The 25961-nt window shown below is 41.3% G+C and overlaps 1 protein-coding gene across 2 annotated transcripts in view; it reads right to left on the bottom strand.

Moving 5' to 3' along the window:
- Positions 1-25961, bottom strand: part of dennd2c (DENN/MADD domain containing 2C) — a 218023-nt gene that overhangs the window by 86269 nt on the left and 105793 nt on the right. For both annotated transcript variants that reach the window (XM_028796440.2, XM_028796441.2), the window contains exon 5: positions 22131-22322. In XM_028796440.2, the coding sequence (XP_028652273.2) occupies positions 22131-22322 (192 nt within the window). The remainder of the gene's footprint in view (positions 1-22130; positions 22323-25961) is intronic.

Raw genomic sequence — 25961 nt, 5'->3', positions numbered from 1 at the left:
GTGGTGTATGGTGTAACGTTTTTTTCTTCGGCACACATTGGACCCTTTAGTGCCAATTGAGCATCACTTAAATGCCAGGGCCTACATGAGTATTGTTGTTGACCATCTGCAGTGTCCCCATTTTCTGATGGCTACTTCTAGCAGGATAACGTGCCATGTCACAAACCTGAAATCATCTCAAACTGGGTTCTTGAATTTGACAATGTGTTCACTGTACTCAAATGGCATCCACAGTCACCAGATCTGTATCCAGTAGAGCACCTTTGGGATGTGGTGGAACATGAGATTTGCATCGTGGATGTGCAGCCGACAAATCTGCAGCAACTGCGTGATGTTATCATGTCAATATGGACCAAAATCACTTAGGAATTTTTCCAGCACCTTGTTGAATTGATGCCATGAAGAATTATGGGAGTTCTGAAGGCAAATGGGGGTCCAATTCAGTACTAGCAAGGTGTACCTGTGGTGTTATGGGTCCACAGCTCACCCAGCAAAGGCCAATAGTTTTTAAATGAATAATCACCGCACTCGCGGCTTAGCGAGGGGGCGTGGTGGGTGTAGCGGGTCTCAGGGCAATCTGTGGTGTGGCTGTTTCTCACCTAAGTGCACAGGTGAGAGACTGCCCACAACCGTGATTGTTCCTGGGACTGCTAATGTGCTGCAGCTGCTATGGCCTCTCAATAAATAGAAGTGTGAGTCGGCTAGGAAGGGAGGAAGAAAAAAGAAAAGAACAAGAAAGGAAAGAGAACAGGAGGTTACTGGAAGAAGCAGGAAGCAAGAAGCAAGAGAGAGAGAGAGCCCTGGTGCGAGCAAACGGGTGAGCAAAAGCAGGCTTGAGTTGGGGAAGGCAGGCAGCTGGGAGGAGAGCCCACGAGGGGAGTGTTTGGCCGACACTCAGAGGGGCAGAGAAAGTGGACGCTCCAGCTGAGCGATTTAGGAGCTGGAGTGACCAGTGGAGGAGTCGGACTGACCGTCGATAGGAGCGGGAGTCGATGAGGCTTTGGGCTGGTTGAGCCCCAGCATGAGCGCCTTGGCTGCTGGGGAAATAACCCAAGTCTTGGTCCGGTTGGGAGCTCGACGTAGCCTAGGATCGGAGGGCTACTGGACCAGATTGAAGGGCAGCTGCTCCTGCAGGTAGGCAGCTCTCCTGTAGAGAGGCCCAGATGTGTGTAGCAGGGGAGACACCATGGTAAAGGAAGACACGGGGCTTAGTGTTTTTAAAGGATTGCTTCCTGTGCTATTTTACCTCGTGGTTTTTAGAAGATTTTTCTATGGTTTTTAACCTCCACGATTGTCATTGTTTTAATGGATTATTTCTTTATTGAACTTTGGAAGCACTGCTGCACTTTTGTTTTGATTTATTTTAAATAAAAGCACTCTGCACTTTTGAACCAAACCCCTTGCTCCATTGTTTTTGCCTCACTGTATAGCTCATCGGTGACATTACCGACGGTGTTGGGTTCAAGGGCTCCCTAACTGCAGATGGGAGCACGGAGCTGAACGCGCATCATCACAGTACCTTATAAACTAGTCGGTGAATAAAAAATATAGGAAGCCTTTCACTCCATGAAGTTTGTTTGAATTAACAGTTAAACACACAAACATTAGAACAATTGTGATAATAACAGGCCATTCAGCCCAACAAGCTTGTCTACACTGTGCACCTAAACTCCAAAATAACATCAAATCAAGATTTGAAAGTCCCTAAAGTGCTAATCTCTACCAGACTACTTGGTTCAAACATGTCCCTGTGTTCTTTATTTGAAAATAAAATAACAGATGGGATCCACTGTACTATGCCCTTCGTAATTTTAGACAATTTGATTATGTCAATGCTTACTCCCCGTTTGCCTAAAAGCTGCCAAAGTATCTCATCAGATACAGTTGTATAGTTGTCAGTTATGTGACTCAGATTGTCCCTAGTGTGTGCTTGGTGTGTGTGTGTGTGTGTGTGTGTGTGTGTGCGTGCCCTGCCCAGGGTTTGTTTCCTGCCTTGTGCCCTGTGTTGGCTGGGATTAGCTCCAGCAGACCCCCGTGACCCTGTAGTTAGGACATAGCGGGTTGGATAATGGATGGATGGATTTGTAAGTCATATCAGAAGGAGGCAAAATAAAAAGTCATCAATTAAAAAAATTAATAATAATCTATACTAATAAAAGGCAAAGCCCTCACTGACTGACTCACTCATCACTAATTCTCCAACTTCCCGTGTAGGTAGAAGGCTGAAATTTGGCAGGCTCATTCCTTACAGCTTACTTACAAAAGTTAGGCAGGTTTCATTTCGAAATTCTACGCGTAATGGTCATAACTGGAACCTGTTTTTTGTCCATATACTCTAATGGAGGAGGCGGAGTCACGTATCGCGTCATCACGCCTCCTACGTAATCACGTGAACTAAAAACAAGGAAGAGATTTACAACACGAGTCAAACGCGGGAACGAAGGTAAATGACATTCATTTTTGAGTGTCTTTTAATACTGTGTAAGCATACATATTAACACATGTGCAATTAAACGTGTGCATTTACGGGGTGATTTCTCAGGCTTAAAAGCTCGCCTTTTATTAAAAAGGTAAATGCTAACTGTTTTCATTCTGAAGGGCACAAACTACGTTAGATTTCAGCCGTTAAATGCGCAAAAATGTCGGTACACCAGATAAATAAGCGCAACATATTATCAGTTGTATTGTATGCTTACAGTACATATAGAAATGTGTTAATCGTTAACTAATAGTATGGGATGGTGTTTTTCGACTCGCGCCTTGATTTAAACGATTGCATGTCTTGGTGGGTTTGCGTAGCTTATTGTCAATATCTTTACACCTCTTTTTAAGACTTAATTTAAAAAAGTTTTCTTTTCTTCTTAATTAAAATTTAAAAGCAATACTTCACCGCTGTGAAGCCCCTCTAGCGCTGACGTCTGAGGTTCGATTACCATAAACAAGTGCAGTGAGTGTGTACGCCTGATGAGCCAAGAATAAGGGGGAAACACGTGTCGCGTACTCTTTGTATTATTTAAGGAAACTGATACAAACCAACGTCGACTCTAAAATGGAAACTATAACCAGGTTTTGTGGAAAGACGACGGAATGGATATTTGAAGCGCAACAAAATAAAAGCCTCCATCAACAACCTAACTTTTCGGCTAACCAATTCAAGGATTACAGAATAACCACCGACTTTCCAGAACGCGACTATGAGGAAAAAGAGGAAATGTCACAAGAGAACATTAAATTCATGCGCACAGCTTCAGATACTGTAAGCCTAGTGAACGGACATTATTGCATCAATCTGCCCTTTAAAGATGAAACTCTTGACGTGCCAAACAACCACTGTGTTGCAAAACAACGTGCTATTGGACTTAAAAGGAAACCCATGAAGCATCCAACGTTCCATGAGGATTATAAAACCTTCATGAAAGATATTTTAGACAAAGGATATGCTATCAAGGTACCTACTGAACAGCAAACCCTTGAAAAAGAGCGAGTGTGGTACATCCCTCATCATGGAGTATATCATCTAAAGAAAAACAAAATCAGAGTGGTATTTGACTGTACGGCCACTTACCAAGGTTTTCTCTAAATGAACAGTTGCTGAAAGGACCTGATTTAACTAACACACTCATTGGAGTTCTTACAAGATTCAGAGAGGAACCAATCACTCTCATGGCAGACATTAAATCAATGTTTTATCAAGTGAAAGTTCCAGAAAGGGACATGGATCTCGTTCGTTTTTTGTGGTGGCCTGAGGGTAATCTAAACAACGAACTTGAGGAATACAAAATGACAGTGCATCTTTTCGGTGCTACTTCGTCGCCCAGTTGTGCCTCCTATGCCTTAAGAAAAACAGCAGAGGATGCAAGAGACATAGCACCAGAGGAAGCAGTTAACACTGTGTTAAATAACTTCTATGTTGATGACTGTTTAAAGTCAGTTGCTACTGAAGAACAAGCCATAAAATTGGCCAAGGATCTACAAACCCTATGCTTAAATGGAGGATTTCATCTTAAAAAATGGATGGACGATTTGCAATTACTTGCGGATTATAATGTGGACAGGTGCATTAAACCTCGTGAATTCGGTCAAATAATGACCGTACAAATACATCATCAGAAAACGGATATGGCACCGTTTCCTACCTCCTCCTGACTAAGAAGGAAAATAAGAGACATTGTTCATTTCTAATGGGGAAATGTAGAGTGGCACCACTAAAAGCTGTAACTATACCAAGGTTAGAACACACAGCAGCAGTGGTAGCAGTCAAAATGGACAAAATGTTTAAACAAGAACTAAAGATTCCTCTGAAAGAATCAATCTTTTGGACAGACAGCACCACAGTACTACGGTACATAGCAAATGAAAACGCACGCTACAAAACTTTCGTAGCCAACAGAATCGCGGTGATAAGAGAGCACACACAACCCTCGCAATGGAGGTATGTTGCATCTGCACAAAACCCAGCAGATCAGGCATCAAGAGGATTAACAATAGAAAACTTCGTCAAAAATAAAACTTGGATACAAGGCCCAAACTTCCTGATAAAACCAGAACACGAATGGCCTAAGAGACCAGATGAAATGGACCTGTCTACTTGTGACGATCCGGAAATCAAAAGGTGTGTAGCAAATTGTGTAATTGTTGAAGAAAAAATCGAACCAGTAAAAAGACTTGTAGAGCACTACTCTAAATGGTTCAATTTAAAGAAAGCAGTAGCATGGTTCCTTAGGCTCAAAGAGATGCTAATGTGTCTGAAAGAAGAGAGAAAGGCAATTCAATACACAGTCAGCAAATCTGGACACAGCCCAGAGAAACAAAAAACACTGATCGCAAAACATATGAAAGAATACAAATCATCAATGAGGCTAAATCCACTGTCCATAGACGACTTATCTAAAGCAGAAGACGAACTTATTCACTTTAGTCAATTAAAAGCTTACCCAGAAGAACTTAAAGCCCTATACAAAAATCAGCTTATAAAAAAACGTAGTAAAATCATCAAACTGGATCCAGTTTTACAAGAAGGAATATTAAGAGTCGAAGGTAGACTTAGCAAATCTGCTATGCCAAAAGAAGCCAAGCACCCTGCGATTATTCATAAAAGCTTGCATATCGCTACACTCCTAATCAGACACCTTCATCAAATACACAAACACTGTGGACGTAATTATTTATTAGCAGAACTACGCCAAAAATACTGGATACCTCAAGCAAACGCAGCTATCAGAAAAATAATTTCAAAGTGCACTATATGTAGAAGATACAATGCGAAAGTAGGTGAGCAAAAAATGACAGATTTGCCAGAAGATCGCCTAGTACCCAACAAACCACCTTTCACTAACGTTGGAGTTGATTATTTTGGTCCCTTTTTTGTCAAAAGAGGACGAAGTTTAGTTAAAAGGTATGGAGTAATCTTCACCTGTTTAACAACAAGAGCCGTGCACATAGAGATCGTGCATAATCTGGACACAGATTCTTGCATACAAGCCATATTCAGGTTCAAGAGCAGAAGAGGCCGAGTTAAAATCATACGCTCAGACAATGGAACAAATTTTATTGGAGCAGAAAGAGAGCTAAGGGAGGCTATAAAACATTTGGAACACGACAAAATCGGCAACGAAATGATGCAAAGAGAAATCAAATGGATTTTTAACCCATCATCAGCCTCTCATCAAGGAGGAGTTTGGGAGAGACAAATCAGAAGTATAAGGAAGATTTTAAATTCGACATTAAACCAACAAACCCTCGATGATCAAAATCTTCCTACTTTGATGTGCGAAGTAGAATCAATACGTAACAACAGATCCCTCACAAAGACATCAAACGACCCTAATGATCTGGAACCACTCATACCCAATCATATATTATTGATGGACACTCAACCTGAAATACCACCTGAACTCGTTTCAGAAAAGGAACCATATCCAAAAAGACGCTGGAAACAAATGCAATACATGGCTGATTTATTTTGGAAAAGATGGACTAAAGAGTACTTGCCAATACTCCAGCAACGTCAAAAATGGCTTGCACCAAGAAGAAATTTTGAACCAGGGGACATTGTCTTAATTGTAGATAAAGCTACGCCCCGCAATTCCTGGGTAATGGGTCGAGTCATCAAGACAATGCCAGATGTAAAGGGGGCAGTCAGAAGAATTTGTGTGCAGACCTAGACCAGCACACTGGACACTCCTGTGAACAAACTGCACCTGCTCCAGGAAACAGCAAATGTTTGAAATGATTAATTTTTCTTTTTGCATGTTTAATTATAAATTTCTTAACCTTTGTGTTTTTATAGTAGAATCTAAGTTTCTTAAGTTTTAAGTAAGGATTAAGTTTAGTAAAGTAGTGAAGGCTCTTAGTAAGTAACGTTAAAGTAATTGATTTCTGCCCTAGCATAAACAATTAGGGGCCGGATGTGTAAGAGCCATTTTCCTTGTTCTATAAGATTCGTGAATATTTCTTAGATGACAATGCATAAATAACGGGAAGTTCCTATAACCCCCGTGAATAGATTTGTAGTGGTATATTCTTACCATTTCTAACAGCTTGGAGTAAACATTATTATTCAGTCAGCTAGTGATAGCCTTGCCTTGTATAAGGTGTAGAGGCATACGGTTTTTAACCGTGATCGCACGTAACAGAGCTCGATGGCATACGGGCTCTTTGAATGTGAGAAATAACAAGTAAAGAAAACTTGTTTACTTAAGTATCGCACCGTACGCCAAGGCGTACAGAAGAAGAAATTAAGAACCTTTAAGTATAGAAATAACTAAAGTCTTTCAAGAAAAGCTGTTTAAAGAAGATGCTTTTTTCCTTTTTTTGCCTTTTATTCTACGTGTGTAACTATTTTTTCTTTTATTCTTGTGTGGACTATTTGCTTTTACCTTTCACTAAATACCTTTAAAAACGAACTCTTGAACTCTGAGAAAAGCGTCTTACCCGTGCCTGATGACACCTTATAAATTTCAGCAGCTACAGTGTATATATGTATATATATGTTGATATGTGCATATATATATGTATATATATGTATATGTAGATATGTGTATATATGTATATGTATATATATGTTTACATAACCTCTTTAACACACTACTTCTACGCTGCGAAGCGCGGGTATTTTGCTATATATATATATGTGAATGTATGTATGTATGTATATATGTATGTCTATATTCATCCATCCATCCATTACCCAACCCGCTGAATCCGAACACAGGGTCACGGGGGTCTGCTGGAGCCAATCCCAGGCAACACAAGGCAGGAAACAATCCTGGGCAGGGTGCCAACCCACTGCAGGACACACACAAACACACCCACACACCAAGCACACACTAGGGCCAATTTAGAATCGCCAATCCACCCAACCTGCATGTCTTTGGACTGTGGGAGGAAACCGGAGCCCCGGAGGAAACCCACGCAGACATGGGGAGAACATGCAAACTCCACGCAGGGAGGACCCGGGAATCGAACCCAGGTCCCCAGATCTCCCAACTGCGAGGCAGAAGCGCTACCCACTGCGCCACCGTGCCGCCCCATGTCTATATTTATATATGTGCATATGTATATATATGTGTATATATATGTAGATATGTATATATTTATATGTATATATATGTACATATGTATATATATATGTAGATGTGTAAATTTGTATATGTATATATATGTATATGTGGATGTGTATATGTATGTATATATATGTATATGTAGATATGTGTATATGTAGATATGTATATATATGTATATGTATATATATGTTTACATAACCTCTTTAACACACTACTTCTCCGTTGCGAAGCGCGGGTATTTTGCTAGTAATACATAAATAAAAGCAAAACTAAGAACAAAAATACAGTATATCCACAGATTCCGTTCCTGCAGGGTCGCCTATCCGCTATTAAAAAAGTGCAACCCATTTCATGACACCTGCCTATCCATGGATAAGGTCCTCACTGTGGGCTATTGGATGGGGCAGACAGCGAACATCAGGGGGCTTTATTTTCAGCCCTCTGCAATAGAAAACAATTATTTTGAGAGGCCTATCATGCATGAGCAAAACATGAGATTGAGCAATTACATGTCTGTGATACCTGGAGATGCCAGGGCTACACTGCGCCAGGAAGCCATTGAACCCCATTCATGATTGGAGCTGGGGTTTGCAATTGCTCCCTACGAACGAAGAATTCCCAATAAGTGCAGGTCACAAGATCACACTGATTAAGGCCCTGCCCTTTGTACACATCACTCATCACTACTACTGATCGAATGATTTAGTGAGGACCTCAGACTGACCACACTGCGGCATCTGTTGGAGTGCCTTAGAGTGCATTAGACAATCAAACTTAACTATAGAGGAAGTAAAAGACATATCAAGGTTTCCATAGGTGAACCTGTGAAGGATCATCACCGTGCCTCGAGGAGCAAAAGTGGGGGAATTTGTGTGTCCACAGACCCTGTCTTCCCCTGTCAGTCCTTCCCCCATTTCAGTTTCATGTCAGAACCTATCCCTATTTTTCCCCATTGAATGTATCTGCAGTTTCCGCATCCATGGGGTTTTTGAAGAACGTAACCTACCATGGATAACGAGAATTGACTATACATAAATAAAAGCAAAACTATCTACATTTCCACTGTAACCAGTAAGGGAACATCTGCTGCCTCCTAGATTCTAAACAGAACATGACGGATGTCTCCACCATCTTATGGACAACCTGTGTTACCAGCATGACAAGTTAGCACTCCATAACACGTTCCACTCTGTCACACCCGGCCCTGTTGCTCCGTGTATGTTTTTGTGGATTTTACACGCTCTCCCTACGTCAGTGTGGGTTTTCCTCAAGGTACTCTGGTTTTCCTCTCACATTCACAGAGATACAGTATGCTGCTTCAGTTAACTCTACGAGGGCTAAATATTTCTTCCAAATAACTCAGTTTTCTGAAAAGCACACAAAGCAATGGTTTCAGACATAAATCAACATAAAACATCTGTCGCTGTGTGCTTTGGCTGCTGTCTGTGCCTCTGGCAGCAGCGGCTGCAAGGGGCGACTCGATGGCCAGCATCAATGTGTGGTGTTCCGGCTGCTTGGCTGTCTTCACGCAGCATTAGCAGTTGCAATGCGACACAATCTGGTTCGCACCTCCTGTCGTCATAAGTGGTGGTCCTCCCAGGCAAACGTTGCTATAGGAGCAAACATATTCAATACCACGATCAGCTGGGGACCGATCAGCTAATGCAGGTAACCCTCTTTTGTCTTTTGTTTTTAATCTCCATCTCTAAGTCACTTGCATCAAAATCAGAGTCCGACAAGTCAGAGTCCAATTCAGCAATAATACGCAAAACTTAATCTACTGAGTATGTTGGTTTACGCATTTACTTTGTTCCCTCGCCAGTTGCCATTTTTTGTTGTTGTTTGCTCTTCGTTACTCACCCACACATTGGGATTAGATGTTATGCCAATGAGTCTAACATTCCTCAAAGTAAAGAGAGTCTACCTTTACCGTAACAGTGAGTTTTTTTGACGTTTACAGCTGATTATAGCAAGTTAACATCCTCTCTCAACTCCTCCTATCAACAAAAGTCAACATCTGTCCTAAAAGAGTGACCCTTTAATGCATTTTTTGTTTTATTTTAGAAATCCTGTCACGATGACCCCCCCCCCCCCAAGCTCTTTACTGAGGCCACTCCAAATCACTTGCATCAAAATCAGAGTCAAATTCAGTGATAATATACATGAGTATATACGGTAGTGTAAGTTGGGTCTTGAAACCTGAAAAATCGATCATAAATGACTCCAACTTATACGGCCATTCAAAAATACGACACTTAAATTTTATTTAATTTTTTTACATCTTCTTGTCTCCTCCAATCTCACATCAGTCTCTCAGACACATCGAATTTTGTTGGAGCAGCGCAGTTACCAATTTCTTTCGTCACTTCAACGACTTAAAATTTAAAACCAGCTTCATATTTTCTTTTGATCGAACGCTCCATCGTAGATAAGGGATGCTCTTACGATAAAGGTGTATGAGGGTGTGAGATACACAAAACACAAATCAGTGCAAACGTTGCTTCGGAATAGTTTGGGTATTACCGTGTGGTCAAGTAGGCACAATACATAGAAACAAAAAGGCAGTCAGCTCTCAGGTGGGTGTTAGCATATCGTAATCTCTTGGACCAATAGCATTTTCCGCATTTGATTTATACAACCGACATTATAAAATACCAGAAATTATACGGTAAAATCAAGCTCTGACTTATTCATGGGAGAACTTAAACACATGAATATACGGTAAATGTTGTCCACAGAGTATTTCGCTTTGGTCTCTCACCAGATGAATGCCATTTTAGAGATTGTTTGCTCTTCGCTACTCATGCATGGGTAGGAAATTGAGGTCAAATCAACAAAGCTAACTTTTCTTCTAACAAAGAGAGGAGGAGAAGGCTGGGAGCATGCGCTGATAGGACGTTGCCGCACCCACAACATGAAAGAGAGTCGAAATAAAATGTAACAGCGAGTTTTGTCACAGTTTAGAATTGATTACTGTCCTCTACCCCTGAAGTTCAACAAAAGTCGACATCGGCCCAGAAAGAGTTGCCTGGTGATACCACTCTGGCCTTGTCTACTCTTCTACAGGTCTGTGACAGCCATGTTATGAAAGGTCTATCGTGAAGGGTAGTTTTTAAATAAATAATCACATCACAGAGCATGCAGGTTCAGATCAGGCGCCGCTCTGGTGTTGACTGGGGTGCTTAGCTGATCATGCACTCACATGCAAATATGAGTGGATCAGTCAGGAGCCTCATTCACATCTTGGAGTAAGCAGAATATCATTCCTGTACCCAATCATTCAGGATATAAGAGGGGCCTGCATGGCAGAAAAGGGAGGAACAAGAACAGAAAAACAACAAGGATGAGGAACGGATGTAAAAAAGAACAGAGAGAAGGGCAAGAACAGGATGGAGCCAATAGTGAGAGGAAGCAGGCGGATGGGAAATTGAGCCAAAGAGAAGTGCTTGGGGGTCAGAGAATTAAAACAAAACTGAGTGCCATTATGAACAATGCTGCACATCCGAACTCTGACACACCAACACCAAGGACTTTCAGACAACAAATCATTCAGCAGAAGTGTGTCAAGAAACGCTATGGGGGTTCCTTTACACCAACAGCAATACGCCCGCATAAGGCCTCACTGGGAATGTCTTCTTTCGTTACTTTTTAATTTTTTTTTTAAGTCATTATGGTGTGTGTTCAGACCATAGTGTGTGTGTATATTTATTTATTTATGTATTTACTTGTTGTGGAATATAACCCGGACACAGACAGGCAGACATGTTTAAATTACCCCACACATGTTTATTTAGGGTTTCCATGTCACAATAATTCACTCACAGACCTTAATACCCCACAGTCCAGGCCAATCAACACTGCCTTCTCTCTCGGTCTCAGACCACCTCCTTCTCTCCTCCAGAGACTTTGTCCACTCTTCCACCCAACTCAAGTTCCTCTCTGAAAGGAGGTGGCCCCTATAAATAAGCACCCGGATGTGCTCCAGGTGTGTTACCGGCAATCTCCCACCGACACGCCCCAGTGTGGCGGAAGTGCCGGCTGTCTCCCCAGAAGCACTCTGGGTGTCCCTGTTCCTCTTCCCCCCAGCACTTCCTGGTGTGGCGGAAGTGCTGAGGTCCAGGGTCCTGCGGGTATTGGGGTCCCCCTGGCGGTGACCACGGGCCCCTACAGGGTCGAGCTTCCCAGCTCTGTACCCGTGGCCCCCAGGGCGGTCACCCCCTCGAGGTCTGGAGGAGGCACAAGCCCTCATCCGGTCTTCTCGGGCATCCCAGGTGGGTACCACCCCCATCCGGGCACCACATTGTTTAAAGAGCTTCTATAAAAAGCAAGGTACTTGCATTTCTAAAGTTCAGGTCTTGGTTCAGAAATGGCCAAAATGAAAACGGTTTCTCAAGAAACGTGTCTCCGGTTTTGTTTCACACTGCAAACTTTCAAGCAAACTAAACATATCGCTAAAAATTTATTTAACATTTTTTTCCGGGGAAAAAAAATCTTATGGAGGGTCGACAACTAGTTGTGTCTGTGCATCACTGCAATCTCAATAATTATATTGATTTATTTGCCCAACACAGCTCAGTGAGGAAAATGCCTCGTATCGAACAACTGGAAGACTACCTGAAAGTTATGCACTATAACCCCTGATATGAAAAGGACACATTTGAAATTGATGAGTGTATAAAAGTTGCTAAGGGCACACACTGATTTGCTTCAGTTTTAACTCTTGTAAATATTTGTTAATAATGTTCATTTTGGAATATTTGATTAACATTTACTACATATGTAATGGTTAGCTTGCCTCTGTATCCACATCATGTTTGAAAAACAATCGAATGGAGAGGACGCCCCCCATCTGTGGGCCTAAATTAGAGAGGATGATCGTCTGTCCTACAGGGCACTGTCATTCATTTCTTGACCAATCACAAGTGAATTTATACCTTCCCTTCACTAGCTGCTGTCCAATCGCATGCAAGAAGGGCTGGGAGTCTGAGTCAGGTGCAAGGCTTGCTCTGACAGACTGGTAATTGTGTGAGTTATTAATGCAAATTGTGATACCTTTGTACATACAGTATGTGTGTATTTATTTTTGGACCTTTTTATTGTTTTTAAAACTCCATGTTAATTAACCCTCAACTCATGATGCTGCGTATGACATTCCGTAATTTCTGACAGCATGACCACCACAGCATGAAAGTATTTCACGTAGTTACTGTAGATCAGTCCCTCATCAGATCACATTCATATCCCATGCAAACCAGTCCAGGGTTCGCGTGACACTGCACCAAGACCACCCGTTTCCAAAGGATCTTGTTACAGTTGTATCAGTCTACAGCAGAGTGCAATTGACATGTTCAAATCTGCCTAAATAAACAGGACTTACAGGACAATTTTTAAAAATGTGTGAAAACACTTTAAAAGTTGTCTGGAACAGCTCATAGTAAATCCAGGTGTAATTTTTGGAGTTTTAAATCAGAAGCTCCCTTATCCAAAGGCTTTAAAGTGAAGGTTATTCATATCTGATGACTGTGAATAAAATAAGCAGCTGCCCGTCTGTCGCTGTTGGGCCCATCTGCCATACACTCTTCTCTGTCCACAGGTTAGCTTGCCTGCTCCTCCACCATAACAGTAGGAATCCATGAATGTTCTAGCTGATTTGACACACAAACATTTGGGACATGCCTTATTGGGACACTCGCTCAGTCTAAACCCATTCTGTGGACCACCCTTCCAAGGCCCAAGACATGCCTTCTTTCTGCATAGGCCTTATGATCTGGATGATTCTCTGCGTATGATCTGGCCAGAAATCATATCCAAGGGTTTAGCTTGGTCAACCCCAAGAGATGGCAGGTCATGTCCACTACTTCAGAGTTAACCAATGGCTTTGCCAACCCAACCCAGCCCAACACCATGCACAGTCCATTGCCACCCAACTGAGAACACGGATAATAAAACGTCTCTATTGATTATAGTGTAAGACGAACTTCTCAAACAAGCAGAACCTGTTAAAAACCCCAGCAATACATTAATGTAGCATTCATCCAAACATCTAAAAACAAGAAAGTCCTGCCACCTTTAAGAAGGGAAAGATTCACAGCCAAGCACAGTGACACACAATGGCTCTGCCATAAACGTTAAGCTACATTTTCCCCAAATTCAAATATAATGATGGACTTCAAGAAGCACACATTGACATGTTACCAGAACACGCCTGCTCTCCTCGCTGCCCTAAATAAAAATGTGCCATTTACCCTGAAAACTCCTGTCCTTTCAACAGCAGGTCGAGCCTTCTCCATCAAACACTCAGCGGGGTGCCATCACCTACGACAGTCAGCCATGGAGTTCGTTTACAGTCTCTCCTTCCCATCCTGCAGCCACAAATGTCAGAAGACAAGTGACATGCACTTCAACTCTTGCAGGAAATGGCCCTGCTGTTCCTGCCCACAAAGCCCTTTGTATCTTTAAAAAAAATATCAAACACACAAAAAGAGTAAAGACAGAGGTTAGCACTACTGCCTGATGTGGACTTTACATGCTCTTCCTTTGTTTGTAGGGTACTCCAATATTCTGTAATGTTCTATAGGCACACAGGTCAATGGCTAGTGACCCTAAATTAGTAGGCTAGTTCATTCATTCTTTTAATATAGGCCAAAATGAAGGTAAAAACAGCTGTCATTCAGTCCATCTGGGGCCCTCATTGTTGGACACCCACTTCTGTCTGTGGGTTGCTTTGTCCGCTCTGTCGTCCTAGCAGTATAGTGACCCTAAATTGGCTCACAGTGCATGTGTGCGAGTGGCGTCCCATCCAGGGTTGGATCATACCTCACAGCTAAGGTAGAGCAACTCGAACGGAGGCTGGCACATGAGTGAGAAGGGCTCCCCTGCATCTTTCTCTGATTCGTGTGAATAAATCGGTGCCACAAGCGAACTATGACACTTAGCGTGAAGACAGAAGTTGCAAAATCAACCAGAATGTTCAAGCAAATTATAGAAAAAAAAACGATCCGAGTCCGTCAAGTAGTTCTGTCGTTCACTAGCTAAGCGGATGTAATGTGCGCTCCGAGGCTGGTGCATGAGTTAGGAGGACCCCCGGCAAAAGCCCCCCCCACCCCAGCCACTCTCTTTGATTCATGCAAATGAATCGGTACCACAAGCGAATTATGATACTTAGTGCAATGAGAGTCACAAAATTTGTCACAAAATCAACCGGAATGTTCAAGCAAATTATAGAAAAAAACACTAAATCCGTTAAGTAGTTTTCTTGTGAAAAGCAGACAGACATTCATACATACATACAGACAGACAAACATTGGAACAAGTGTACCAAATTTCATGAAAATCATTCCAGCCGTTCGGAAGTGATGCTGGAACATACTGTACATACATATACACATTGACTTATATATATATATATAAAGTAGCGAAGAGCAAACAGCTTCTAAAATGGCATGTGGAGAGATACCAAAGTGAATGCTCAAAGCAAAATAATCCGTGGATGACTTTTATTGTATTATCGCTGAATCGGATTCTGATTTGTTGGACTCCTATTTTGATGCAACTGACCTGGAGATGAAGATCGAAGACGAAACTGAGGTACCGGCATCAGCTGATCGTGGTACTGAACACGTTCGTGTGGCTGATGCACCGATGGCAACGTTCGCCTGGAAGAATAGACACGTACGATGTAAACTATATTGCGTCTCACTGCAACTGCCACCCCCATGCACCCGTCTCACTAAGACAGCCAGCCCACCGTGCATATCTGCTGGCTGTTGAGCTGCCCCCCCCCCCCCAAACCCCCCGCACAGCCACTGCTGCCGCAAACTGCAAACAGGTGCCGGCAGCAAGCAAAACAGGCAGCAACAGACGTTTTATGTTGATTTATGTGTGAAACCATTGCTTTGTGCGCTTTTCAGAAAACTGAGTTTTTTGGAAAAAATATTAGCCCTCAAATAGTTGCTACTGAACATACGACTGTTTATGCTGCTCCCTAATAAAAGAAAATGTTTCAGCTGGTATCTGTTCAGATTAAAAAAAAAACAGATTTAGAAATGTTAACTTGCTGTTGCTCGGAAGGTGCCCGTTATAATGTTGTGATCGGGGCTCTGGACTCTGAGGGTGACTTGTTTTTCTATAACAAACGAGAGAAAACGTTAATGCCCTGGCAGTGGCAAATAGCTTTGGTTTTATATTTGATTTGATTACATGAATGTTTAACTTGAGATTTACAAAAAATATTTTAACTGCTACTATGTAAAGGGAATACTGCTGTAAAAAAGCACCTTATTTGTTTAAAGTGTTTATAAACCAAATACAGTACACGCAATACACTACTTTTGAGTTCATTATTGAATTTTACACATAATATGATTGTTGTGATTGTCTGCGATTAAAAATATTAATTGTTGCCCAGCACTAATATATATATATCAGTGTTCAGACTGTTCCCATTAACACATATAATAAGTTTGTAGTTTTTGCGACTGATGCCACCCCAGCAATTCAGCTACTCACTATCTGGCCTCTTTAAACTTCTGCTTGTTGCCTCACACTGCTTTGAAAACTCCCATTTCAAAGTGTTAATTGTGGGACCTCCTTCATAACCGACACAGACTACTAATTGGCAGTCATCTTAGTAATATTGACCTGTACTGGTAAACTGAGAATTGGAATTAAAGGCCATATCAAATTAGATGGCCCTTCTATGGATTTTCAGTCATAGTCTTCATTTCTGTAACATTAGCAAGTCGAAAGCAGTTGGTACCACCCTCCAGTGAAGGGTGTGACAAACCCAGTGAGTCACCCCAACTAGTCCACAACTCACCACTATGTAATCAGGCAGGTTTGATTTTGTCTTTAGTCGTAGTGGTGGACTTCTTGCGTATGAGAACTGATAACTGATGAACGCTCATCCGAAGTGCAATGCATATAATGCAGAAAAGAAGAACAAGAAACACGTGTGTTTTGGTCCTCGCAAACAGAACTGAATCTCTTCTGTCTGATATCTCATGATTTACGTACCACCGCAGAATGGAAAAAAAGGGCTGAGACTGTGACTGAACTCGCTGTACTTGTTACTCCTTCACCAGACACCAGCCCCATCAAGATGCACGTGTCACACACATGCGATTAGGAGGCAGCTAAAGGGCTTGAGTAACTGTAATACTACCTCAGTCCAGGGGGTGGCGGAGTGTGCTGACTGTCTCTCTCTCAGTCTCTTGCAGACCATTGCTGGGAAATCCTATCAGGTTCCGGCGCCACTGGCGATGTCACTTCCGGCCCAGGCACCTTTGAAGACGACACTTCCGGTCCAGAAGATATCACTTCCGGTTCTGGCGTGGATGACATCATTTCCTCTTCTAGCCCTGAAAACTGCCATCTTACCTCCACTTAATCAGTTCTGTTTTGGACTCTGTCTTGTAAACAACTAACTTTTTCAAACCTTTTGCAGCCAGGATCATATTAAATGGGTGGCTGCCAGAGAGTCATCACACAATCACTAAATTTGACATACACATCAACTTGCAGTCATGTCTCTGGCAATGAGATCAGCAAATGCAGCTGGCAAGTCTGACAAACCCTCCAACTTGACACTGTGTAATGTGACATCAGCTTAAGTTAAACTCCTCTTTCCTGTACTGCTTATTATTATTTTTCTATGTCCTGTACATTCACTTGACACCCATTTGTTTTGTATTTATCATTTTATTTGTTTACAATGAACAGTGAATAAACACAAGTGAGAGTGGTAACATATTAGTGATTCTCCTATGGAACAAGCTAAAATCTGCAGCTCTGTCCGGCCATACAGATAACACTTGTGCTATTGTCACGTGTACAGAATACAATTAAATTCTTATTTGCAAGTTCAACCACAATTCAACACGTCGCCATTCTCCGGCGCCATTTAAAACATGTAATACACAACTTCACTGTAATGACTCACAGTCTCATGAATGTATTATTTATCTAAAGATCCAAAAACTGAACCTCCATGCAGCTTCCTATCTTTCCCACACACAGCAGTATAATTATAATGTACGATTTAGTTCCAAGGCTCTTGAATTACATAAAATAGTTAAGTATATTATTATCCAAAATAAACATGTTAACATTCACAAAAACATCATTTGCCCAAATAAAGGACTCCCACTGTCAGGTAGGCTGATAATCAAGGGTTCAGAATGAAGTTTGGTGTACAAAATGTCTCATTCACCGAGTTTCCATGGGAAGCAGGAACTTTTGAATCTACACAGGGTCTGCAGATTTTAGTAAGCATTCAAGTTAAATTAAATGAAAACATGTAAATGTCTCCAGAACGTGTTTTCCTCCAGCAGGAACAGAGTCAAATTAATGCATTTACGAAAATGTTCTTACAGCTCCAGAGCCCCAACTTCAAATCTCAAATCATGTCTTGCACCACAGACCGTAGCCTCTAAACTGGCTCAGTATTGTGATTATACTCCTCAATGGAGTGTCCTCCGACCCCTGGGGGAGCTCCAACATTATCTCCAATGGATGACGCTTTTTGATTTCTCCAGCCGTCCCTGAAAAGTGGTAAGCTGAGAGATATGCAGGTGGATGAGCCTGTGGTGTCTTCATAATGGACTATCGGTCAGGCAGACTGCAGTTTGTCAGACTCGAGGACTGTGTGAACAACATTGGAGCACCACATAAACAGTCCTTTCTCTTTTCTCTTCACTCTGAACACTCCCAACTATAAATATAACAGCAGGTCATGTCATTTATATAAACTACCAGATGATTCTGCACTAATGGGATGTACTGATAAGGATGATGAGACAGAGGACAGGAATCAGAGGAAGAACTTTGAAAATTGTCTTCATCTCAAAATCAGTAAAAAACCATAAACTGCTTATTGGCTTTCACAGCACCTAAAGAGCTTATGTATCTAGCCACTAATGTATGTGGAGGGGGTGTACTGCAAGTGTCTTGGGGCCTACATCAATGACAGACTGGACTTGTCTCGTAACACAATGGAACTATAGAAGGGCAGAGCAGACTTTTTTCATGGGAGACTGAATTTCTTTAGTATGGGTTGTGACATCCTTTACATGTTCTACAACTCTGTGCCAGCTAGTGTGATTTTCTATACTGTGGTGTTCTGGGCTGGTCACGTCACTTCAGGAGGAGTTCACCAAACCAACAAACTGACGGAGAAGGCACACTCGGTTATTGGATGCACTCTGGACCTGCTGGAGTTAGTGGTAAAGGACAGAATGAAGACACAACGGATGGCCATTATGAGCAATACAACACATCCTCTCTGTGACACACAAACGTTGAGGACTTCAGCAGAATTGTGTCAACAAAGAAAAATGAGGATCCTTCATACCTACCACAATACGCCTTTATACAGCCTAACTGCGACTGCTCTCTTATCTTTAGCCAAGTTAAAAGTTTTCTTCATTTAGTAAGTCTGGTTTGTATTAAAGGGGGGCTTTTGTTGTTTGTTATAATATTTGTACATTTCTTGAACTTCTGTTAAAAGCTACATTTTCCCATTAGGACAAAAAAAGCACTAACTAACTAATTAATTATCTAACAAACCATTTAATAGCACCTCTCATAGCCATCTATCCATCTGTCTATCAATTATAAAGTGCCTTTTCTATCTATCTATCCATTTACTGATCATATAGCACTTTATCCATCTATCAATCATATACTGTAACACTTCATCCATTTATCTGTTACTAGCTGTCCCCCGCGTCTCTGCCCGCATAGAAGTGAAACAGGATAGCGAGGAGGGCCATACCCGGCTCCCTACTCCTGACGTCACGCTTCCCCCTCCCCTCGTCCCATAGCCTCCGTCTCGGATTAGCGCGAATATATCACTCCTGCAAGTGAACTACGATTCTTAGCGCAATGAGAGTCGCAAAATCAAGCAGAATGTTCAAGCAAATTCTAGAAAAAAAACCCAATCTAAATCCATTAAGTAGTTCTCTCATTCGCTAGCTAAGCTGAGGTAAGGTACACACCCCGAGGCTGGCTCGTGAGTGAGAAGGGCCCCTGCGTGAATCTCGGATTCGCGCAGATAAATCAGTACCACAAGCGAACTATGATACTTAGCGCGATGAGAGAGGTCACAAAATCAACCGGAATGCTCAAGCAAACTGCAGAAAAGAACCCGATCTAAATCCATTAAGTAGTTCTCTCGTGACAAGCGGATAGACACACAGATAGATAGACATACATTGCATTTTATATATATACAGTATATATATATATATACAGTATATATATATATATAGTATATATATATATATATATATATAGTATATATATATATATATATATATATATATATATATATAAATAGAGATAGATTGATATATAGAAAAGGCAGTATATCTATCTCATATAGTGCTTTATCCATATATCTCTCTATAGAGCGTTCTCCATCTATCCATCTACAGGTATCTATCTATCTATCATATAGTGCTTTAACCATCTATCTGTCTATCTATCTCTTATATAGTGCCTTTCCTATCTATCTATTTATCTTTCTTATCTATCTATCTTTCTATCTATCTATCTATCTATATATCTATCTTTCTATCTATCTATCTATCTATCTATCTATTTATCTATCTATCTATCTAATGCTGGATCCAGAGCCTCGACAACTTTCGACACAATTCAAGAATCAGCTCAGGATTTGGTGGCAGTCCATGACAGGGTGACACAGGAGAAATGTGCACTTGCTAATTAACCTAACACATAGAAAAAGAAAGAATGTACAAACTATAAAGATAGTGAACTGGTGCGGGATTTGAACTCAGGACACTGGACCTGTGAGGCAGCATTGCTACCCAATAAAAAAAAGAAGCAGCACATGGTGCAGAAAGCACTGATAGATTCCATCACTAGTTTAGTAAAAATAATTATTTACAAAAACCATACGGATGAACCCTCAAGGGTTTATGACTCTCAACTCATCCCTTTGTAAAACTGTGAATAGAGGTAAGTGTCTACCTGAAATAAAGTAGTGCCTAGAGAGCAAAATAATAAAAAATAAAACAGCTATACATTGAAGAAGCAAAAGGAGCATAGTCAAAGACAATAAATAAAACTTAGAAAAGCAACTAAAAGATAAAAAGACGTTATGGAGGCAGCACCTGTGTCTGAAAAAAATCCTTTTTGAAATGCCCCCTATACTTCTTGGTTTTCTTTTTAAATGACATTCTCTTGTCTCCTATGGCAAGAGGAAGGGCACCTTATGAGCTTTCCAACCTAAAGTATCACATGGCGCTGTACTTTCTCACCTCACAGTCGTCTGGCTTTTGTTTTTCCCTCCTTTGATAAAACAATCAATTTCAGCTCCTGCCTCCTAGAATATCCACCTAGTAGCTAGAAGAGCTCTTTTAAAGCTCAGCTTTAAACCACTTCTGGCTATACTTTGGAGACATTTCTGGGGTCAGCCATTAGCCACGGAATTCCTAAACTGTCTTTCTGACACTTGCACCAGTGTCCCCACAAATTCTTGCAACTGCCACTGTGGTTTAAAGGGCCAGGTAACAGTTGCTTCATCTATACATTACAATGTGTGTCAGACAGCCACAAATAATATGCACCATCTTGCTGCCTCCTCTTATGATGGGAAACTTGTTTAATTACAACTTTAGAACAATCTGGATGAGAACAGGCCACTCAGCCCAACAAAGCTCACCAGTCCTATCCATTTAATTCCACTAGAAATAACATCAAGTCGAGTTTTGAAGGTCCCTAAAGTCCTTCTGTCTGCCCTACTACTTGGTCGCTTATTCCATATGTCTGTGGTTCTCTGTGTAAATAAAAACTCCCTAAGGTTTGTGTGAAATTTACCCTTCACAAGTTTTCAACTGTGTCCCCGTGTTCCTGATAAACTCATTTTAAAGTCTCAGTCTCGATCCACTGGACTAATTCCCTTCATCATTTTAAACACTTCAGTCATGTCTCTTCTTAATCTTCTTTGCTTAAACTGTAAAGGCTCAGCTCTTTTAATCTTTCCTCATAACTCAACCCCTGTAGCCCTGAAATCAGCCTAGTTGATCTTCTCTGGACCTTATCTAGTGCTGTTATGTCCTTTTTGTAGCCTGGAGACCAAAACTACACCCAGTACTCCAGATGAGGCCTCACCAGTGAGTTATAAAGCTTGTGAATCACCTCCTTCAGTTTAACTACATTAATTACAGACCCCACTCTGTACAGTTTTTGCATTTGTGGGAACAGTTTTGCCAGAAATTTAGCAATGAGATTTTATCAGTATCGTCTTTAATTGAGCAGTATGCCATTCAGTTCCTGTTCTTCTCTACCTGCAAGGAGGTGCAAACCCAAACCCAATCTCCTACCAAATGAAGATAACCTCAGAAAAAATCTCAATGGTTGCCGCTTAGGAGCTCTAGAATATAAAGAAAGTCTCCACAACTGGGTCAGCAGCAAGTCAGTCACTATGTTGTCTCACACTGGAGTGTTGTGCGACAAAGCAATACACTTAACATTATAAAAATAATAAATATTTTTCTCTCCTCCAATCCTCTCACTCACTTCCACCCTAGACAGACTTACCCCTGTCCCTTTCCGATGCTTGACATTGACATCTGAAGCTGGACTGTTCTTCATGCAGTCCACACCGGACAACACTGGAGGTGGAGGACGAGCTGGAGGCAAAGTGGTAACGTCACGGTGGCCTCTGCGGAGCTCGTGTGCCCGTTTCGCGACTGGAGTCTGTCTAGAAATGTTGGTTGGCTTTGGTGGCAGCTGTTAGATAAAAAAAGAACAGAAGTCTTTAAATTCTACAGAATTTTGTAACAGCTAACAATCATGGATTTTTTTCCATTTTTCAAACCTTTTTATCCAATTAAGGGTAGTGAGGGCTGCGGCCTATCCTGGTAGTAGGTAACAGACATAGACAGGGGCATCAGGTCATTACAAGCCTCACACACACCCATGTTCATTCATAAAGGACTATTTTCTAGTACTGTACCTAAGTACCAAATCTGTTTTGCTTTAATTATTTTCGATCCATCCGCTCTACTCATTTCTCTCATGAAATTGTAAGCTTTCCTTAAATGTTAAAAGGTTTTGTGCTTTCACATGACCTTCATCTTATGAATTGTGTGATTCTAGTTTTAATCATCCTGTATTTTTGGTAGACAATAAAACAGTCAATTTGTAATGTGTGTGTGTGTGTTTTTTTATAAACATAAAAACATCACTTAATATATAATCTATTGATACATAATCTATATATCCATATGCAGTCATATGAAAAAGTTTGGGAACCCCTCTTAATTCTTTGGATTTTTGTTTCTCATTGGCTGAGCTTTCAAAGTAGCAACTTCCTTTTAATATCTGACATGCCTTATGGAAACAGTAGGATCTCAGCAGTGACATTAAGCTTATCGGATTAACAGAAAATATGCAATATCCATTATAATAAAATTGGACATATGCATAAATGTGGGCACCTCAACAGAGATATGACATCAATACTTAGTTGAGCCTCTTTTTGCTAATCTAACAGCCTCCAGACGCTGTCCTCCTATAGCCTTTGATGAGTGTTTGGATTCTGGATGGAGGTATTGTTGACCATTCTTCATTACAAAATCTCTCCAGTTCAGTTAAATTTGATGGCTGCTGAGCATGGACAGCCTGCTTCAAATCATCCCATAGATTTTCGATGATATTCAAGTCAGGGGACTGTGACGGCCATTCCAGAATATTGTACTTCTCCCTCTGCATGAATGACTTTGTAGATTTCGAACTGTGTTTTGGGTCATTGTCTTGTTGGAATATCCAACCCCTGCGTAACTTCAACTTTGTGACTGATGCTTGAACATTATCCTGAAGAATTTGTTGATATTAGGTTGAATTCATCTGACCCTTAACTTTAACAAGGGCCCCAGTCCCTGAACTAGCCACACAGCCCCACAGCATGATGGAACCTCCACCAAATTTGACAGGAGGTAGCAGGTGTTTTTCTTGCAATGCGGTGTTCTTCTTCCGCCATGCAAAGCGCTTTTTGTTATGACCAAATAACTCAATTTTTGTCTCATCAGTCCAAAGCACTTTGTTCCTAAATGAGTTTGGCTTGTCTAAATGAGCATTTGCATACAACAAGCGACTCTGTTTGTGGCATGAGTGCAGAAACGGCTTCTTTCTCATCACCCTGCCATACAGATGTTCTTTGTGCAAATTGGGCTGAATTGTAGAACGATGTACAGATACACCATCTGCAGCAAGATGTTCTTGCAGGTCTTTGGAGGTGATCTGTGGGTTGTCTGTCACCATTCTCACAATCCTGCTCATATGCCGCTCCTGTATTTTTCTTGGCCTGCCAGACCTGCTGGGTTTAACAGCAACTGTGCCTGTGGCCTTCCATTTCCTGATTCCATTCCTTACAGTTGAAACTGACAGTTTAAACCTCTGAGATGGCTTTTTGTAGCCTTCCCCTAAACCATGAGACTCAACAATCTTTGCTTTCAGATCTTTGGAGAGTTGCTTTGAGGATCCCATGCTGTCACTCTTCAGAGGAGAGTCAAAGGGAAGGAAGCACAACTTGTAATTGACCACCTTAAATACCTTTATATCTCATGATGGACACACCTGTCTATGAAGTTCAAGGCTTGACGAGCTCATCAACCAATATGGTGTTGTAAGTAATCAGCATTGAGCAGTGACAGGTATTCAAATCAGCACAATGACAAGGGGACCCACATTTGTGCACAGCCAGATTTTCACATTTGATTTAATTTCATAAACTAAATACTGCGTCACTAAAAATCTTCTTTTTCAGAAAACACCTCAGTACTCAGATGTTCCTAGGAAATGAAAGACATACCACTGTTATCTTTTTTGTTGAAAGGAGAGGAAATTATTATGCAGGCTAAGAGGCCCATACTTTTTCATATGACTGTATGTTACATCTGCGGTGGGTTGGCACCCTGCCCAGGATTGGTTCCTGCCTTGTGCCCTGTGTTGGCTGGGATTGGCTCCAGCAGACCCCTGTGACCCTGTAGTTAGGAATATAGCGGGTTGGGAAATGGATGGATGGATGGATGGATGGATGGATGTTACATGCAGTGTGCCTACTTTCTCACAGGATTGATAAAGCTACGGGACATGGCCCTCTTCAAACATAAACATCCAAAAGCAAGATCAAGCAGAGAGTACGAAATGTTTTATTATAACCAAGAGCTTGCTGGAATATTGTGAACGCAGACAGAATGGGGGAGTAATTTTTGGAAAATAATATTTGAATTAGATAATAAAATGGCAGTCCGCACACCCTGGCTGTTGTGCTGAAATGCATGGAGTTATCCAGCCTTGGCAAATTTTTCTCAGTACCAAGTCACTTGGATAGAACTTAAGAAACTTGACTAACGAGAGGAGACCATTGAGTCCATCAGCCTTGTTTATTGAGCTAATAGCTAAGCTCTCCCAGTATCTCATCCAGACACATCTTAAAGTTTCTGTTTCAACTCCATGTCTCAGTTTGTTCCGATAACTCTTTGTGTAAAGAAGTCTTTCCTGACTTCTGACTTCAGTCTTAAATTCACATCTCCTTAATTCCCACTATTGTCCTTGAGTATGTGATTCACCCTTAAGTTGAAAGACTTCTTCTGAACCTACAGTACTTTATCAATGTCTTTGAAGATCTCTATGAGGTCCCCACACAGCCTACCAAGCGTCATGTGTCAACCGTCAGGGTTCCAAATCTTTGTTGCATGTCCTTTTTGGTTCTTTTGGTAACATTAATATTGTTTGAGTTTATTATTTGTTTTTTTTGTTTTTCATTTTGCCTGTGCATTGATACCTTGATTTCATCCCACGTGTCTTGTGGGTGGTCCTCAAGAGGCTGGGTCACCTGCTAATCATTCCCAGGAATCGCCCTCTGCCCGATAAATCTGGAGGGTCTTTCATAATTACTGGCAGTTCATTCTGAATGTGCTCGCGAGTGGCGAGATTCCTTGTGTTTATTATTGGATTTTTGAAAATGTGCTCCGTTTTTGTCTTCATTTTGAATTCTGTTTCGGGATTGGATTGCTTTGCCTTCTCAGGAAATTCCTGTTTGTGCTCCACAGAGAATTTTATGCTACAGAGTATTTTTCTTAACAATAAAATCTTTAATTTTTTAAAGATTCTTCAAGGCCCTTTTTTGTAGCTAGACGGGGTCTTGACTGTAAATTCATTCCCCCTCAGTGGGCAATTTTGAAAGTACTTATGGGATGTGTGTGTTTTCCGAGTTCATAACGCTCTGTTTGAGACTAAACAGGTTTAATTCTCTGAGTTTGTCACAGTAGGACATGTCCTTAAATCCCGGAATGCATTTAGTTCCTTTCTTCTGCACTGCTTCAAGTGCGGTTATGTCTTTCTTATAGTGTGTTGACCAGAACT

This window comes from Erpetoichthys calabaricus, chromosome 3, assembly GCF_900747795.2.
Source record: "Erpetoichthys calabaricus chromosome 3, fErpCal1.3, whole genome shotgun sequence".
NCBI lineage: Eukaryota > Metazoa > Chordata > Cladistia > Polypteriformes > Polypteridae > Erpetoichthys > Erpetoichthys calabaricus.
The sequence above is the reverse complement of the archived record's forward strand: the minus strand, read 5'-3'. Positions and strand labels throughout refer to the sequence as shown.